General features: G+C 36.4%; 1 protein-coding gene across 1 annotated transcript; it reads left to right on the top strand.

Annotated features, from left to right (window-relative positions):
* Positions 1 to 2,494: 2,494 nt before the first annotated feature.
* LOC113230940 (endocuticle structural glycoprotein SgAbd-3-like) lies at positions 2,495 to 18,888 on the top strand. The gene is made up of 5 exons (XM_026465050.1): positions 2,495 to 2,500; positions 2,547 to 2,687; positions 3,042 to 3,198; positions 16,180 to 16,386; positions 17,532 to 18,888. The coding sequence occupies exons 1-5, from the start codon at positions 2,495 to 2,497 to the stop codon at positions 17,579 to 17,581; spliced, it is 561 nt and encodes a 186-aa protein (XP_026320835.1). The 3' UTR covers positions 17,582 to 18,888.
* The last annotated feature ends 1,193 nt before the right edge of the window (positions 18,889 to 20,081 follow it).

Below are 20,081 nucleotides of genomic sequence, written 5' to 3'. Positions count from 1 at the left end.
GTGAAGACGACTGCCAAGAACAGCAACAAATCATAAATGTCTATAGACAACAAGTAACATTTCATAAAAAAGGCATGACCAGGTGTAAGTTCACTTGGCTCTAAGGGTCGTATTCTAGAACTCTACTCAATGCTCAAGTCAGGATTGCACTGGAAACACAAGCACTGGAAATACGACCCTAATAATGGCAGGGACTTGAGTATGATTTCGAGTGCTTTAACCATACTCAAATCCTGACTTGAGCATTGAGTCGAGTTCTAGAATACGACCCTTAATAACATTTACGAGTAAAACAAGAAATAACCTTCTCAATTCTTAATTATTTATTACGAAAGGAAGTTAAAACGAATTGGCACTTACATCCCGTCGATATAATTAAGATGTTAACCTTTTACATTAATTAGGTTGTATAAATATTGTATGTATCTATTGCAAATAGTGATATTAGTTTCGTGTGTTTGTTTGCTAATGTAAAAAATATTTTACCTAGACCATTGTTGAAAATACGCTCATCAAAAGCGAGGAGTTCTATTTAATATAAATTAAATTTTAAATGTTCTTCATTGCAAACATATAGAAGAGCAACAAAGCAACCCGATTGAAAGCTAGTCCTAAGTCCAAATTATTTTACTAATAGTAGAAAGAAACTCCTTGTGAAAGAGTTCATCAAAGGAAGTACTGCTACCTAACCTATTTCTAACGCCAAGCAGTAATGTGAGCATTACTGCGTTTTAGCTTTTGAAAAGTAAGGACGCTGGTGAAATTACAGGCATATAGGACTCGTTAATTCATGTCACAGAGTGACGGACGCCATGACAGTGCCCCTTAGATATTTGTAAAGCTCTGAGTGGTTATGGACAGGCATGTCGCTTACCACCAGGCGTACAACTGGTGCGTCCCGTCATTTAGTATCATAAAAAAAAAGTTAAATGAGGAATTGTATATATTTCCGAAATCAATTGTCTGTTCCAAACTTCAGAAACGTCTTCCGACATTGCCTAGCATTTGTTGCAATATAATCTCCTGGAAACCTACAATTGCTTCCCATAACCACAGAAAGATATGGACTTGTCCAATAAATGACCAGGAAGCACACCGCAGTGACCGCATATGTATTGCTCAAAACAAATTTCCTTCAAAATCGCACGCGTAGGTCAATTATGAAGTAATATATGGCGACCCCTTATCACCGAATATCGGGCAGTATATAAGCTAGCAGATGCGCAAGCGACTACATTCTAACTCTGGTTTGGAAAGGCATTCAACATGAAATACGTTAGTAATTTTAATACATAGTTTATTTACGATCATACGAGTATATACAGTAGATAAACCATAATATTTGTAAAAACAAACAGTTTCAAGTTGAAAAGGTTATATCAAAGAGGACGTTAAAAGAAAGGTTTAAACACATTATTAAAAGTTAAAGTTATGGTTTTTAAAAGTTAAGAAATAAATTACTTTCGTGCTTTGTAATTAAATGATACATTTACTTATTAATAATATAGTACAGTTCAGTTGACGTCACCTGTGTAAATATTATGAGTCATGGACATAAAGCTTACACAGAAACAAAATAAAAAGCTCCTGCAGGAAATAACATTGAGTCTAGTGTTTGTGTTAATTCAACTAAAACAAATAAAACTGAAGCAATGAAAAGTGAAAAAAATTATTTGGCAATAAAAGGCTGCCCTGTGGAACACCGTTTCCATTCTCTTTGTCTTATAAATTTGTTTCCGTGTTTATAGTTGCAGTAATATTGAATTGAATTGAAGTCAAGTGATGTGTAGTGCAACGGGGAGTGGTGCAACGGCTTCAGCTTCTGTGAACCCAACAAAAAAAGTAACAATATCTCGCTGTACCGTGCGGTTATAATACCCTTGTGATAGGCTCTGCTTTCCTTGTCATTATTTTTCATTTCGCTCGGTTGGATACATCACTCTTGGATCGTACGCAGGCACTTAGCTGTTCTATATCTAGTTCTCGGTTTTCCTTGGAGTCGCGAACTATAATGATCGAGTATCAGCTTGTTCAGTTAACTTTTCACATGTTCACAAGATAATGTTGACGATAATTTGAATTTTGAACTGTATTATTTACAACTACAATGTCACCCATATAATCTGCTCGTGTTTGTCTCTTAGGCAGGCATTGTGTCTGTTTTGAGTAAATGTTGTATTTACTTCTACTTGTCGTATCGATGGCATATACTGTAATGTTTGCCACAGTGGCGAAAGGATTAGCCAAGTGACGTACAATGCTCGCCGATTGTTGCCCAGGGTGCCCCAGATATACTGGAAAGGAATAGTACGTCGTGCGGGAATGCGCCTTTCGTATGCCACATTGTATGTTGTACACAGTGTTGTGTACAACAACTATAAATATTTGCATAATAGTTTTATCAAATTCATGAAAATATTAATCGATTGGTCATATAAAGTTTGTATAACCAAATTTTATTGAAACTGAAGAAAATCACCACAAGCTCTGAAATATGGCTGTATTTTGCAGTCTCACACTAAATAATAGATGTGGTTTTTCAACAGCAGCTCATCGTTCTCTCTCTGGTTTCCCTGGCCGCAGCAGCCAAACTGGACAATGTATACCTCCCACCACATGCCACATCTTCAGGAGGTGCCAACGCTGGTCTACAGACTCCTTACCAGGGAGATCAAAGCGGTTACCAGGTAATACATTCTTTTTCATATGTCGAAAATTGAGAATGCCTTATTTTCTGGAACTTTGATTTTTCACTTCTGCCCTTTATACTCCATTAACAAACAACTAATCCAGTATAATTGGTGATTGATTACTGACAAACGGTTTGATAGCAGTAGAACGTCAATCTTATTTAGACAGTCACTCAAGAAGCTTGTGAATCTGTCTGATCTGGATTCTGTCTGGATGGATTAGTAATTATTAACGAGAAATTGTTATTCTGTCGTTAGTAACTACACTTTGTCCTGATCATCACATGGTACTTAACTAACCAAACCGATAGTGTGAAAATTAATTTCAAAATCCAATACCTTTTCTTCCAGGCTCAAGCCCAATCTTCAGCCTATAGCCAAGCTCAAGGTTCCTACAGCCAGAAGTCTCAAAACGAAGCTGAGATCCTGAGATACGAGAACGAAATTACTGAAGATGGATTTCACTACGCTTATGAGACCAGTGATGGTACTAAAGCTGAACAGGAAGGTGAGTTTAATGTTCTATTAGAATAAGGAGAAAAAAATGCAAGGTCTTACGGTGGGGAACTTCGTAAGCCGACGTTGCTACATGTTAACTTACTCCATATAAACTTACAATTAGCACGGACGCCGTGATGAAACGTAAAAAAAATGTACCTATTGTAATGACATGCAATACAACGGCTTTAGCATTTGATAACGATGGATTTCACTATACTCAAGGATTCACATAAAGCTGTGGCGTTTAGCAAACCAATGGCAAAGCACTGTAGTAAACTGTTTGTGTCGCGTATTGCCCGAACATAAATCAATGTTCAAGAGTCGCTTTCGCAAGGCGTTAAAGGTGACTACATAAAAAGATAAATCACAAGCGGGCAAAAAAATTAAAATTATGGTCAATAAAATTTATGTCACAAAATGTATCTATGTCTCGACGATACAGATCAAACCGAATGTAAAAATCCAACAAGTCGTTTTTGCCACGGAACGAGCTAAAGAAACTGACATAATAATTGTAAATACACTTAAAAACCATTGCTTTTTCTCTAGGGCAGTCGAATGAAAATGCCAATATGATTAATTGTTTAGCTATAAGGTACACCTGAATAAGATTTTTATAATAATCTCGATGGGTCAGCGGTTGGGACTCTGAGCTACAAAGGTCAGGTTCATCATCAACGTGACCTATTCGAAAAACCAGTTTTTCTAATTTGGTTCATAGAAATACAGCATATATAGAATTTGGCAATGACAAAATAAGAATAATTTCACTATGCTCGGTCAAATATAAGGCATACAAATATAATTGACTATGCATGCATGAATAACAAGTTCTAATTAATTATAATCAAATATTATTGTTTGATGATTATTAATTATTGCTTTAGACGAAAGACCAACATGACTAGTGTTGCCAGATGGTTACGTGTCTTAGATTTTTCGTAACTTTGACCCATCGTGTATAACCAGAAATAGAAACGAAATGTCATTTAATTTGTTTGAAAACTATTCTGCCAAATCATTATTGTGACAACTGCGCTCCCATTGGCCAGCCCGAATTCGAAACAATTGACGGGTGTCGTCAATTGTTTCACTTCAATTCGACCCGTTTAACTTGAGCTTTGCTATAATGGGCGAAAATTGCAAAATTACATATTTAATTACATGTTTTGCTGTTTTTCACACAGCACCGAATTGAAATGTTATCAGAGACATTGTTAGAGATATTATCTTTATTACAATAAATAGAGAATATTTTTGGAATATACGTAGACGTAAACACAGGTTCAGTTGTTGGCGCTGTACTATTGCAGTTTTCTAATTTGTGATTCCAGCGCAAACGAAAGTTGATATTTAAAAGTGATTTAAGACCCATTTGCCTGACGAGTTGCCAGGGGTGGATGGCCCTTATTTCGTCTCAATTTCTGGTTATATACTCGATGCTTTGGCTTTCTCGCGTAATATGTACTTTTCTGTTTAAGGCAATTTTCGTAACTTTTGGGCACGTTGATATTTTTTAAATTCACCTATATTTGTTATTTCAAAATAAAAAGTAACTCAAATATGGCGCAAACAAGATGAAACCAATCTAGAGTAGTTATAGCTTCTTTTTTTGAGCGTATTTTCTTTTTTGTTTTTAGGATTTTGGCGTACATATAATAATAACGCTCACAATAATAACGCTCACAACCAACATAGCCCCGCACTAGGGAAACCCTGTGTCGCGGGTGCCATGGACACACACATAGACAACCACACATTACACCCAAACTCACGAGAGAAATAAATGTAGGTCATACAAATATTTCTCCCGGCACGGGAATCGAACCTGGGACCTCTGCGTGGCAGTCCGGCATGGTAACCGTTCGGCCACGGAGGCAGTTAAAACTTTTTAGTTTTAGTTTTAGTTGAAAAGTTACATTTGACAAGTTCATTCTTTTAATTAAACATTCTAACTGTAAAAGACAATGTATAATTTTCGACTCCAAGGCCCTGGCAACACTAAAAATGACTAAAATCAATAATACAAAATTATTTGAGTCAATATTAATAATAATTGCAAAATATATCAAAATGAAAATGACAAACGAGAGAAAAAAATATCACGGAACTGGGCTTAATAATCTCAACATCCTTACCCTCAAATGTAGAAAGAAAGATAAAAAAAGGAAGCGGGACCAATTAAGAAAACTAACTTTTCTAAACTGATTCTCATCTGGGTGTTATGGAAAGAGCCTGGAAGGGAATTCTCTTCAGTACTTCATAGTTTAGAGAATTCTGTTTGTAGTCAAAGTCAAGTCAAAGTAAAAATAAATATTACATAAGTAAAATAAATTTACACTTGAAAACGTCATTTTTTAAGCTACTGCTAATTCACTGTGTTGACTTCCCTGAGAAGAACGAGCATGAAACTCTAGGGGTTGAACTTTTCAAATAACCTTAAATGCTACGGAATACACTTTGCATCTAGAGCCATGTCGTCTTTCCATACATCTTTATGGTCTTCAATTTTGTTACATGACTTTTCAATCAAAATATTTTTAATGTAGGTTTTAAAACTATCTACTAATCTTATTGTAAAAACGTATATAGGTCCCCATAAAAGAATCATTTATCTTATTTAAACGAAATCGTGGTACATGAGTTTGGATTTAGTTCTAAGGTTAATATTATGGCTATCCTCTTATGAAACTATGTAGCATTGCTTAAATTTAGTAGCAGTAGAGCTTCTTGTGAAATAGTTCGTCCGGGGAAGTACTGCCACCTTACCTATTTCTGCCGCCAAGCAGTAATGTCAGCATTACTGTGTTCCGGTTTTGAAGGGTAAGGTTGCTCGTGAAATTACAGGCACATGGGACTTGTCAACTTTATGTCTCAGGGTGACGGGCGCAGTGGCAGTGTGTCTCAGATCTTTGCGATTTAAAGAGCTGAGTGGCACTATGGACAGGTGTGTAACTTACCATCAGGCGCACGACTTGTTCGTCCCGTCACTTGATATTACAAAAAAATATATATTTTCCTAGGCCATTGATGGGTTCGTCATTTCAAATCCATGGCTCTGGTACTCATGGTAGATTAACTCATTTGTTTGTTACATTTATCAACAGTTTAATGTGTAAATATTATAAGAGGATTGCACGCTGTTGTATCATCATCAGTCAATAAAGCAAAGGGAAAGGAAAATACATAGTGTAAACGCTAAAGGCGACGTTATATTTTGAAATAAGCAACAGTTTCGCCATGAGGAAACATCGTTTAGGTGAATTATTGAATGATGTAATTTAGTATCATGAGTAAATATTTCAAAGTTGATGACTTAATTTTGACAGCACGATTTAAAAACAGGGTTGTCATGTTGAAAAAAGAAAAATACCTTGTAAATTTCGCGTGCCATCTGAAAAGGTACAATACGAATGTTTATTTTTTATTAAATACCAATTGTTTTCTTTCTCCATAAACGGGTTAATTTCTGTGACGTGTCGAGTCTAGCTTTAATCCAAAAAACGATGACGCTCGATATGTGACCACGATCGACTTCTGTTTTTTTTAATAATACCAAGTGACGAGACGACCAAGTCGTGCAGCTGGTGTTAAGCGACACGCCTGTCCATAACAGTTGCAGTACAACTCAGAGCTTTAAATCTCAAAGACCTTAGGGTCTCTGCCACAGCTCACGTCACCCTGAGACATAAGTTGACAAGTTCCATGTGCCTGTAACTTCACCAGTACCCTTCTAAACCCTTAACCTTCTGCGGTCATGCTCACATTCCTGCTTGGCGGTAGACATAGGTGAGGTGGTAAAACCTTCCTGCTACTAAAATTATAATACCAATCAAATATGCCAGACAAGTACGGACTTGGTGTCAAACAAGGCATTTTCTTATACTATGAGCACCAGAGTAAGAACATCACCTCTGTAAAGACCATTTGGCAACGCTTAAATATAAACGTCCTCTTCTGGCTAGAGTGCTAGAAGCCATCGAGGTAGTTAAAGACTTTAAGTAGCTGCAGAGCTCCTTGTGAAAGAATTCGTCCAGGGAAGTACTGTCACCTTACGTATTTCTGTCGCCAAGCAGTAGTGTGAGCACATAACCAATACCCGATGTCAGAGCATTATTGCGTTGCGGTTTTGAAGTGGTGCTGCTGAAACTACAGCCATATGGGACTTATCAACTTATGTGGGTGACGGGCGCAGTCATGGCAGTGCCCCTAAGATCTATGCGACTTAAAGCTCTGATTGGCACGCTAACTATTATGGACAGGCGTGTCGCTTACCGCCAGGGGCACTAGTTGGTCCTTTAATCACGTTCTATGCACGTGTCATCTGTAAGGATTATGAGCGTTACTGTGTTCCGGTTTCGAAGAGTAAAAGTACTGGTGAAATTACAGGACTTGTCAACTTGTGTCTCGTGGTGACGGACGCAGTGGCAATGCCCTTCAAATCTTTGTGATTTAATGAGGCACTGCAACTGCTAAGTACAAGCGTGTCCCTTACCACCAAACTCAGGACTTGTTCGTCACTTAGTGTACGACTCTCATCCTTACAGCGAAAAGCGAAAGCGAATTACCAAATTAGTTAATCTAGCATTGCATTTGCATTACCTCAATTTAAATCGTAACTCAATTACTATAGAGATTTATCGGGGTACCTGCACTAATAATAACTTGTACCGTAATGTTCCTAATTACATAATGTATTATTTATATAATGTTGTGATCCTGTTACTTTGTCGCTTTTACGTTTGAAGCACACACTTGTTTTAATAGTTGGTAAATAAAGATTTATAAGAAAAAAAATCAAGTGGTAATACCTGTTTCCAAGAACCAGAAATAATTCAAAAGTGACAGGCAAAAAATCAATAAAACACAGATATATTTTTATTTGCAATTTCAAAACTTTACAAGTACACTTATCGTTCCAAAGTAATTGTTAGTTACACTTTAAAAATATACAACAAAATACAGTACAACAGTTCTAGGTTCAACTCAGTCTGGTTTACTTGTATTCAATGTAGTATCAAACAAAAGACGAATGACGTCATTCTATTTTCAAATTGAACGTTCTAGGAACGTTCACATGAACTACAAGCCACACTTACCACAATGCTTCATTTAAAAAAATAATGATTGCAATCGTCTTTTTTTCTTTATCAAACGTACTGGTGGCCACTGGTTCTTATAAGCAATGTTATCATAAATTCAACCATTTTTTAGCGTTCCTATAAGTAGTCGTATACCGATGAGTGTATTTGGGCATTTCTCCAAAGCAGCATTTTTAACTCCACTTATTTATCAAAACAAAAATCTACAAAAAATAGAGTGTATAGTACAGGCCGAAAACTAACCGGAGAGCACAAAATCTTTCCAACAAAACTTTAGAATCTAATGGGAAAAAAAATCCGAAAGACCTAAAACCTGACAACAGTGGCGTGACCCGAATGCAAAATTCAACACAAAGTGTCATTTTTCTCGAAATTGAAACCGTATATCAATATTAAACTTCACGTATAATAAATTAGATGATAGTACTTATGTACTTACTGAATTTCACAATGAACTAGACAATAGTTTTATCACAATACTAAGATTGCTGCGTGTCCCAGGCTTACGCGGGAATTTGGTGGTAGTTACTAATCGTACTAACGCCCCTGCGGCTGTAGTGAACAGGTCGATGATTTTGTTGTCGATTTTAGGACTTTTTGCGTGTAAATAAATTCGGTGGATTTGGTCCAAGTTGATTTTTTAATTCGGTGTATACGATACTTCAGAAACTAAATTTGATGGTTGTACATAATATTTTTTATGAAATGTGTTAAAACGGCTAAAGTATAATTACAATTTATTGGTTTTACAAGTATTGTCGTTTACGAGTAATATCAAAAATATACGAGATATATTTTCTGAATCCCGAGACCTTGAATTCGGTAGATTTTATGCCACCGAATTCAGAAAAGCTTCCACCGGAGTCGGAAAAACTGCCATCGAAGAATTTTTTTTTGTAAAACAAGAGTTTTATACGTTTTTTCACATAAATGTTTAGTTAATATTATTTTTGCTTTCACAATTTTATATTACTACTTGCTTCCCACTGAAAATGTATAAGGAAAATCAAAACTTGGAAATCAGGAAGATGAAGGAACGTGCTAGAAAAGCGAAGATTAAAAGCGATACAATTATATACGAAAGGTTTAAAGAAACAGATAGACAGAGTTATGCGAAGAAGAAGCGGAAGGAAAGATTTTTATGTTGTTTGAATTATCTCCTCATTTAAAAAAGTAAGAAATATATGAGTCGCGCAAGCGTCGAGAAATTGGTTGTTTTTATAGCTACAGATTGCGTTATATTTTTTTTTTTAAAGAGGTATTCATAATATTTTATACAAAAATTATGCCTTTTATTCAATTATCCTGATTTCGCTGACAGCTGAATTCGGTGGATCAAATATGTCATTAACTGTTAAGAATCTAGTTGCCCAATTAACGGAATATTATGTAAGTTTGAGTTCTTTTTCCTTCCCACTCAATGTTTTTCCTGAAATTAAGAAAAAATATTCGACTACCGAAGAACTTAACCCTTCAAGGCGAAATGCCCATTTGTTGTATTGTCATTTATTTTATATAAAAATAATCAAATTTCCTAAGAACCGATCAGGTACTAAACTTTTTGAAATGACATTGTCAGCAATAGTCATTAGAATTATTGTCCTATGAAACCGATGTTATTGAAATTTCTCGACTCTACTGATGTTTCTGTATAGTACCGCCACAATCATTCGACTTCTTGACAGTTACACTGGTGACGCACTTATCCAGTATACCATATAAAACGAGATAAAAAGTTATATAAAACACAATGAATGCATTTTGCGTATTAAACCGTACACGAGTTCAATCTTTGTACGTCTGGCAACCCTGCACTGAAATGATGCTGTTATTGCCATCAATGCTGTCAGTGGATGTTTCTGAACTGTTGCAATGTGGCGAGGCTTAAAACCTAACCTGTCGCGACCTTCACTGGCAATTAATTGCAGACTTTTTTAAAAGTGTGTGTTATGACTCGTCTGGGTCAAATGCGAAATGCGCAGGTGTGACAGTGTTAAGAAATATTAGCAATATAGAGTTATTTTATTTTTTTAATGATAATAATTCTTATTTAATTTTACAGAAACGTTACATTTCATTGTAAGGCCCTGACTTCCGAGCTAGGTTCAATAACCTGCGTTTTTACTTTTATACTTTTATTTTACTTTTGATATAAGCACGTCTATAAAGTTCAATAATTATTATTGATAGACAACCAAAGACAAAAAATGCAATACTTCATGGATGCTGTTTTTTTTTTACTGTAGTGAAGCGACGTATACTTTAACTCCGATATTTTATATCGATTGACAGATTATGTAAGGAAGATTATTCAAGTTGATTTCTTTCGGAACCTGAGAAATAAATTGTAATTAGAATTAATGTACTATAAATATTTCTTCAATTCTTATTGTTTATTATAATGAAATCTTCTCCATATGAACTGAAATCATTACTTGAATCCTTTGTAATATTAATTCATAGTGAATGTGAATCCGTTTACATTCACGATTAAATCTTCTCCATAAATCACACATCACTCACTGATTAGTCACTTGTGGGATGGCTCAACAAAGTATCACCTTGAAGCTCTTGATACTATCAAACGCAGAGCCAGGAGACTTATTGGCGAAGATAAGCTCGAATCTGAACATCATAGTTTAGCCCACCGGCGCAAAGTTGCCGATCTGTTGATTTTCTACAAAATATATTTCGATGAGTGTGCCGATGAGGTCCACCAGGTCACCCGGCCCGTCCCCTTTTACCATCGGACATCCAGACAAACGGCGGGATATCATCCTTAGTAAGTGCTTTTCGTCATCTTATATTATGCGCACAGCCCAGGAATGGAATTCCCAGCCTACAATTGTGTACCGAGTACATAGGTACAACCCGAGTATCTTTAAGATCCTATCTTTGCTCCGGGGTTGGTAGTGATAAAGAGTAAGTTCATTTAGTTAAAAAAAACGTTTCATAATCGAGCTGTTGGTGGGTCAATGTCGATCTGTCAAAAGTTTAATAAACGGTTGGACAGAGTACCAATAATCTGAAAACCGGAAAACACTGATTTAACCCAGTCGATGTCTCACAGCTGTTACTACTATAGTCTACCTCGCTTACCCATTTCGGGACACTTCACACGCATTTATAATATATATATATATATATAATTACTTTGGATAACAAATAATTTAATAAGGATAAAATTCAGGGAATTCCGCAAAATGCATTGTTTGCAATTATAGACGTAATACACTGCGTTGGAAAGATATATGACTCATTATTACATATAATAATTATCCCTGTGATATTTCAGAACGTCTGGCGTGCGTCATTTCTCTGATTCGGAAGTTATACGAATCGGATGTAGAGCGTAAACGTTCTCTCTCGCTCCAATAGTCCGCTCTTATATCAAAGTTCTAATTCACATGTATACATATATTTATTTCATAGGTAAGCCAATTACATTTCAAATCACAATATTGATATTACTAATTTGTAAGGCAGATCCCTCTAAAAAAGAAAACTAGCAACTTTAATGGTTGCGCATTATAAATAAGGCATAAAGGAGTTTATTATAATCCACTACTTTATTATAATAATAATATATCTTTATTGTTTCTCTCACAAAGTCTTAGTATAGATACAAAAACAGTGCTTAATTATCTAAATAGTACAATATTTAAGTCTGTGTGAGAGACTGGCATCCATACTAGGAGACCTGTATTACAGATCACCAGCCCCTCCACACTCCGGACAAAGCAAGTACAGCTTACTTATACTTAGATAGTTACATCAAGAAATGACTTTATTAATAGACTTAAGGCGCGAGGGTGTGTGGATAAATGAGTGTGTGCATGTGTGTGTGATGGTGTGTGTATGTGTGTGTGAAGGTGTGTGCGTGCGTGCGCGTGTGTATGTGTATGTGTATTTGCGTGTGCGTGTGTATTTGCGTGTGCGAAACTATAATTATTACACAAAGATTAAGTCAGAAAAATTAACTTGGTTGGTAGAGTCTGTGTGTTGTGCATTTAATTGAGCGCTTCTTATCTCTGTAGTATACGAGGCATATAAATATTCCTTTTATTAACACCATAGCCACCTGATATATTTTTTTCTACATCCTGTATAATTTCGTGATAGTCTATTTTTAATTGTCATAATCATTTGTATTGCAAACGCGTAGAGTTTAAAATGAATGCTTGTATTTTATCCATGACTAATAATAAAATATTTTCCTAAGTATGAAAATAAATAAGTACCGTTAAACAGTTCCCGGAAAGTTTAAAGCAAACAAAATAATTAACGTAATAGCTGATCCAATTTTATAAAACTAAAATGAAAAAATTATTCGTCATAACAATACGCACTCTTGGAGTAATAAGGCCACATCTCGATATCCAATGAACACTAAACCAAGCCAAGTAAATTTTTTGGTCATCTCTATTTTTATTTTGTTTATTGTTTCTTTATTTCTTAATTCGGGGAGCATAATATTAGTAAATAAAATAAGGCTGTTTACATTAAACACAGAAAATTACCAAAAAATTAAGTTCGAAATTATAGATCGATGTGTAAAAAAAAATGACAACTTTCAAAAATTGTTCGAATGAAAATAGTCTCTTAACAGCAGTAGAGCCCCTTGCGAAAGAATTCGTAAAGGGAATTTTATTTTACTGTAACAGGCGCAGTGGCAGTGCACATCAGATATATAGGATACGCGTGTCGGTTAACACCTTGTTCTTGCCCGTCACTTGACAGAATAAAAAATATTGAAATTTTACGATATTACGTCTTTTCCGTACACTGTGCGACGTGGTCAGCACAGCCACCGCTTTCACAGTAAAAACTAGTCAATTGAACACAGAAATATTAGAATCTTGTTTCAATTTCAAAAGTTACGTTTAGAAATCCGAATATGCCATTAATTTAAATATACGCATCTAAATTTATCCTAGACGAAAGCGGATATACAGGTTGTTGTTTATTTACAATACCACCATATACAGAGTGATGTTTTCAAATTGAAATCCTTTGTTGATGTACTTTTCATCGTTCTGTGTCATTTCTGCCGCCAAATAGTAGTAATGTGACCATTACTGTGTTCCAGTATTGAAGTGTTGAGGGTGCTGGTGAAATGGATAGGCACATGGGACTTGGCAACTTATGTCTCTAAGTGACGAGCGCAGTGGCAGTGCCCGTCAGATTTTTGCGATTTGAAATTCTGATTGGCACTGCAACTTTTATGGACAGACATGTAGCTTACGACAGACACACAACTTGCTCGTTCCGTCACTTGATATTATGGATATTATGAAAAAAGTCTATAACTTTTTTATGCTTTAATAGCAGAGTTATAAAAGAACAATGGCGAAATTATTGTTAAAAGAATTCTTCTTTAATAACGCACATACTCATAGCCCCGCACTAGGAAAACCCTGTATCGCGGGTGCCACGGACAACCACATAGACAACCACAAATTACACCTAAACTCACAAGATAAATAAACCTAGGCCATACAAATATTTCTCCCAGCCCGGGAATCGAACCCGGGACCGCTGCATGGCAGTCCAGCACATAACCGTTCGGCCACTGAGGCAGTTGAAAACTCAAACTTCGTAATTACAAGTTCGGGTAAAACAAATAGGTACATTACATTCTTCAAAATGAATTGTTTAAGTCTGGAAGGAAAATCATTTAAAAATGAAACTCAAAGGACTAAAACTGTCAGAGTCTTGGGGTCGTATTCCAGAACTCTACTCAATGCTCAAGTCAGGCTTGCACTGGAAACACAAGCACTGGAAATACGACCTTAATAGCAGGGACTTGAGTATGATTTCGAGTGCTTTAAACCATACTCAAATCCTGACTTGAGCATTGAGTAGAGTTTTAGAATACGACAATTAGAGTCGTATTCTAGAACTCTACTCAATGCTCAAGTCAGGATTGCACTGGAAACACAAGCACTGGAAATACGACCCTAATGGCAGGGACTTGAGTATGATTTCGAGCGCTTTAAACCATACTCAAATCCTGACTTGAGCATTGAGTAGAGTTCTAGAATACGACCCTTAGTTTCTTAACTTTGAGCGACATCTAACAACCGAAAAGGGATTTTCAATACCTAAGTATAGATTGGTCCACATTAAATTAGTTTACGTAATATCCAATGCATTGATTCGATAGATTTACAATAAGAGATTAACTACTAAAACAAAAAATAAAGTAGATAATTCCTTTTCTAAACATGCCACGCAAGAAAGTAGTAAAATTGACAAGAATGTTCCTGATGAGGGATAGACGGCATGTTTCACAAAAAAAATTACCATTAACTCGGTCTTCTTTTCTTATGGCTTAACTCCATTTGTTTTGACCATACCTTAAAAAATATTTTCGTCTGAACTTTTGTCACGTTACAAACACCACGGCACCGTTCAACTTATATTAACGCCATTTAAGGCTTCTGCAATTTAATTTGACATAATACACCGATTATATTTTATTCAATTATATAAAATATAACCTTCAGAAACAAACTGAAATATCTCTAATTTCAGACTTCTCAGTATAGTAAACCCGAAACCAAACTTGTTCAGGAGTTTAAACTCTATATTTTCACATATTTTGCAATAATGTCAACAAAATTTGATATGTGAGTTCGCCGTTGTTCTTTCACAAATGCATAATTTGTTCCATGCCGTTCGTATTCTTCTTTTTAACCTCTTATGAGCAGGTTTCATATAATGATTATATTTATTATGTGGCATTATTATATTCAAGAGTACAAATAATGACTTGGCATTCAATAAGAAATAATACATTAAATATGCTATAATTTTAAAGGGGTCAGTGCTCTATTGCACGCGCACAATAATTTGTAGACTGGCAACTTTGGGTGGCTAAATTTATTCTTTGTGTTAACTGGCTGCCAGTCATTTGGTGGCCGGGGGCTCCGACCACTTTAAATTCATTGTATTCTACTTAGCGAGGAGTTATGCCTGCGGCCAACAACAGTTGTTCATTATAATAGAAAGAATCTCGGCTGACTGGGAGTGTCCCAGGTCACACGGCATGCCCGTTGAGCATTTCTTGGTTGAATACTCAATCAAATCTTATGGTAGATATACGTACACACATATATACTTTATATATAGCTATCGTTATATTTCCCACGTTTAAGGTATTTTAAATTTTATTGAAAACAATCTATGATCTTTAACAAATTAGCATAAAAATGAAACTTTGTTTAAGTTTGAATAGTTCATTGCGCGGTCGCAGGAATAGATATATTTTTATACATTTACACACTTTACGAAGATTATGGGTTTTCCCCGTCTATAAAGTCTACTAACCTCTGACTGCCTTCATTGGCAAGTTTTTTCATACACTGCCGTTTATTTTTATGGTACTTTGACATAGGTTTTAGTTAGGTTTAGGGTTAGGTTTTTGTAAGGACATTTTCAATCTGGTTGAGACATTATATAGTTTAATGGCAAATGAGCACTTTGTAAAAGAAAACATTCCAGGGAAATACTGCCACCTCACCTATTTCTGCCACCAAGCTTGAGTGAGTAAGTGAGCTTTACCGGATTCCGGTTTTGAAGGGTAAATTGCTGGTGAATTTACAAGCACATATTTTACATTACTACATTACGCCCGTTTTGTAATATACTTTTTTATGAAATCAATGACGGGACGAACGGACGGCAGTGTCGTCCAAAGCTTTAAATCGCAAAGATCTGAGGCACTGTCATTGCGTCGCACTGAGGCATAAATTGACAAGTCCCATGTCATAGTAATTTCACCAGCCCTTCAAAACTAGAGTGAATTATGTTGTTTTGGTAGTCTTAATATACATGGAATTATTATTGTTATTTTAAATTGATATTATAGTGTTTGTAAATAGGTCGAGTTGTCCCAGGAGCCCAACCTGAGGAAGGATCCATCCAAGTCTCAGGTTCATACTCCTACGTCGGTGATGATGGTCAAACTTACACCGTAACCTATACGGCTGACGAGAACGGTTTCCAACCCCAGGGTGCCCATCTGCCTACTCCTCCTCCCATTCCTGAGGCTATTTTGAAGAGTTTGCAGCTTACTGCAGGAAATGGAGGTAATGTGTTTTTGTCTGGTTACGATTAACGTAGAAAAATATATTTCAAATGTAATCAATATGTTTAATTGCATACATGTTGTTCCATAGGTCTTAAATTAGTCGATATAAATGAAACATGAACCTTATAAAGGCACAGTAATGTCAAATCTATATTCGCTTCGTTTAGTAGCAGTAGAGCTCATTGTAAAGCTTACCTATTTCTGCCTCTAAGCAGTAATGTCAGCATTATTGTGTTCCGGTTTTGAAGGGTTAAGGGTGCTGGTGAAAGTACAGGCACATGAGACTTGTCAACTTACGTCTCAGGGTGACGGGCGAAATGACAGTGTCTTAGAATAATAACGCATAGAATGATAGTTTCATATCAAACGAACTGTCACAAGTGAGGCAAAAATCAAATTCATGTAGGCTAGTTTTAGTAGTAGGTTAATTTTCGGTTTTAGCGAATATTTATATAAAAATAGAAGTTAAAACGCGTTACTTCCTTGTGGAATGTGATGTTAGTATCTATTTTATGTTTGTCTGACGTATTTTTACACTCATTTACCGCACATTTCGTCATTTTTAGCTAAAATTCTTGATCTGTTCGCGGTGCAAGTTGACCATGAGCACTGAAGGCCCGCCCGCTCCTTTAGGCCCTTTTGGCGCGCTTCAATTTGCCTCACTTAGCGTGTGCGGACTAGGTTTCTATGCGTTATTATTTTAAGGACAGTGCCCTTCAAATCTTTGCCATTTAAGGCTCTAAGTGGCACTGCAACTTTTATGGACAGGCGTGTAGTTTATCATCAGGCGCACGACTTGTTCGTCGGGTCACTTGATATTATAAAAAAAAACACAATAAATGTGTAATTGCCTTCGGACCAGTTATACCATTGAATTATATCATTAATGGTATAAATTTCAGTAAAAATAAACAGATAGATATTTGTCTGGTCAGAGGTTTAGTCAGAACATGTTTTGTCCAAAAGAAAGTCCACAATGGTCCAAAATAATAATGAGGTCCTTCACATTTTCCAATTTCGTTAAATACAGATTTAACACACCTGCATTCGTACTTTGACAATGATAATTCTTAGTTTACATTTTGGATATCTAATTATAATTTATACTATAGCCTTTTAATTGAACTTTCGTTTTCTTTACAGCCCATTACGACAGCAGAAAGAGCAGTTATGATGCTGACATTGGCTACTAGATCACAAGAAACAATAACACTGTAGGTTATGAGACGTTCATGGTGATTCGGTAAATGTTTTTCGCTAGTTATGAGTTCCATACTACGGTATGATTTTTATATAAGTCGGGAACAAGGTAGACATCGACAGATACGTCAGTCTTTAAAGACTAGTGGCAGTCAACCTGTGACGATAGAGCGAGTCACTTATATTATGTAATCTCTGAAGAATAATAAAAGCCATACTGCAATAAGAATTTTGCAATAAGTTTGAATATATAAAGGAAAGTGTGCGATGGAAATGCACGATTTAATTCCGCCTTACCCTTTCCATCATCGGGGAACTAGGGTAAGACGATACTCCACACCGGGACAGCCCCATATCTTTCGTAACGTAAGTTTTGTTTAGACCCTATCAACCTCTTGGTTATGCTAGAAGGGCACTATGCACTGTACGAGCAAGCCCGTACAGGGACTCAGTTAGGTTCTGACCCCAGATCAGCCCGTTTGCACGGACCTCCTCCGGTTCTCAGATGGCTAGTGCCTTAGGTGAGCCGCCCCGGGTGCATGTAAAGTACCCTCCGTATTTTCCAGTTAGGAACCGGAGCTGCAGGCACGCTCACTTCTCGTTGCCCCCTGCGCAACTAATGGTTGCCACCGCTAAACCGTTGACTTCAAAGTCCACCAAATCTTTTCATTGGTTGCGGACGGGGACAGTTGCTTCAACTGTCGGTACTAAGTAAAGTCCGATCGTGTATGGAGTACTATGAGGAATCGTTCTGCTAAATGCCAACTGAACACCTTGGATAAAAGGCTTAAGTAACACGGAATTTTTTGAGACAAATCTGCAAAACCTTGAGCAACGACGTAAAGTTGCCTGCTATTATTGGTATTCTACAGGTTATATCACGAAGAGTGCGAAGGGATTGTTGGATATAATTCTGCCTTTCCATCATCGCGAGCCTAGACGTAGGCTGGGTTCCACCTCCACCTTTATGTTGTGGATATTGCAAAGATTCGCACGAAGCGTTACGCTTCCACATTTATGTATATGAAGAACGGCTATGAAATAGAATTCCCTGCCTGTAGATGTGTTCCCTGAATGCTATAACTTGGACATTATAAGGCGAGAGTGAATAGGCAACAGATAAATGTGCATGCTCCATCGTCGATCATTGACACTTTCCGTCAGGTGAGATGGAAGTCAAGTGTGCACTTATAATTTTACATAGAAAAAGAAACCTGTAACTAATGACAATCGCTTAAAAATAACACAGTAAATGACATTATCCAAACGAGTGTCATATTAAGTAATATAAAATTAAGGGCAGAGGCCAGTACTTATCCATGTGTTCAAATTAGTTATTAATGTTATATTTGTACAAATTTTGTAAATAATTAAATATAAATAAAGAAATTTAAAAAATATAAGACTCCATTTTTTTTCGTCGCACGTTCTCAGATGGCTAGTGTCCTAGGTGAGCCACCCCGGGTGCATGTACAGTACCCTCCCTAATTTTCAGTTAGATACCGGAGCTGCAGGCACGCTCACTTCTCGTTGCCCACTGCGCAACTAATGGTTGATACCGCTAAACCGTTGACTTCAAAGTCCACCAAATCTTCTCATTGGTGGCGGACCGGGACAGTTTCTTCAACTGTAGGTACTAATTATTTGGGTATACTGTGTTAGTGTTATACTAAAAGTATCTTTAATAAAAAATATCTTTGTTAAAACTTTAACCCAACGTCTAAGTTCGCACCTTTGGTGTAATAAGACCTCGTCTGTAAAATGACGACTTTAGAGGAGAGTTTAAACATTTTAGGCACTAAATTAGTCGATAACTTTTTATGCTTAAATAGGAGACATCAAATTTCACAAACAAATAACTCGATAATTCATGTTATTTTTATGTACTTTCATGCGATAAAAGCAACTCTTGGGTAACGATTAGAAAATATGTGGTTGTATTGTACCAAGGGTTTGGTACAATGAAAAGGCATCTCAATCAATCGTTATTATGAGACGTACAAATACCTCGAAACGGTGGTAGGTGTGAAAATAGAGGGGTACGCGATTTTGAAAACTACCTCTGTGGCCAAACGGTTACCGTGCCGGACTGCCACGCAGAGGTCCCAGGTTCGATTCCCGAGCCGCGGGAATATTATATGGCCTACATTTATTTATCTCGTGAGTTTGGGTGTAATTTGTGGTTGTCTGTGTGTTTGTCCATGGCATCCGCGACTCAGGGTTTTCCTAATGAGAATGTGCTTATTATTATTAATCACACAATTTATATTTTCTTGTTTCTGAACGCTCTGAATATTTTTCATTGGAATGCAGATTTACTGATGTTTTTCCTTTGTATTGTTTTAAAATAAGTGCTACAATCTGTTTTTTGTAATCTGTACCATTACAATATTAAAAAAATTGTTAAAAACATTACAAAGCTTTAGCTTTACTCTGGTAAATCCACCTTAATTATGTTACAAACGTAACAAATGCCTTCATCGTCCTTTTGCT

The sequence above is a fragment of the Hyposmocoma kahamanoa genome, unplaced genomic scaffold, assembly GCF_003589595.1.
Source record: "Hyposmocoma kahamanoa isolate Upper Pololo Valley unplaced genomic scaffold, ASM358959v1 64, whole genome shotgun sequence".
NCBI lineage: Eukaryota > Metazoa > Arthropoda > Insecta > Lepidoptera > Cosmopterigidae > Hyposmocoma > Hyposmocoma kahamanoa.
The sequence above is the reverse complement of the archived record's forward strand: the minus strand, read 5'-3'. Positions and strand labels throughout refer to the sequence as shown.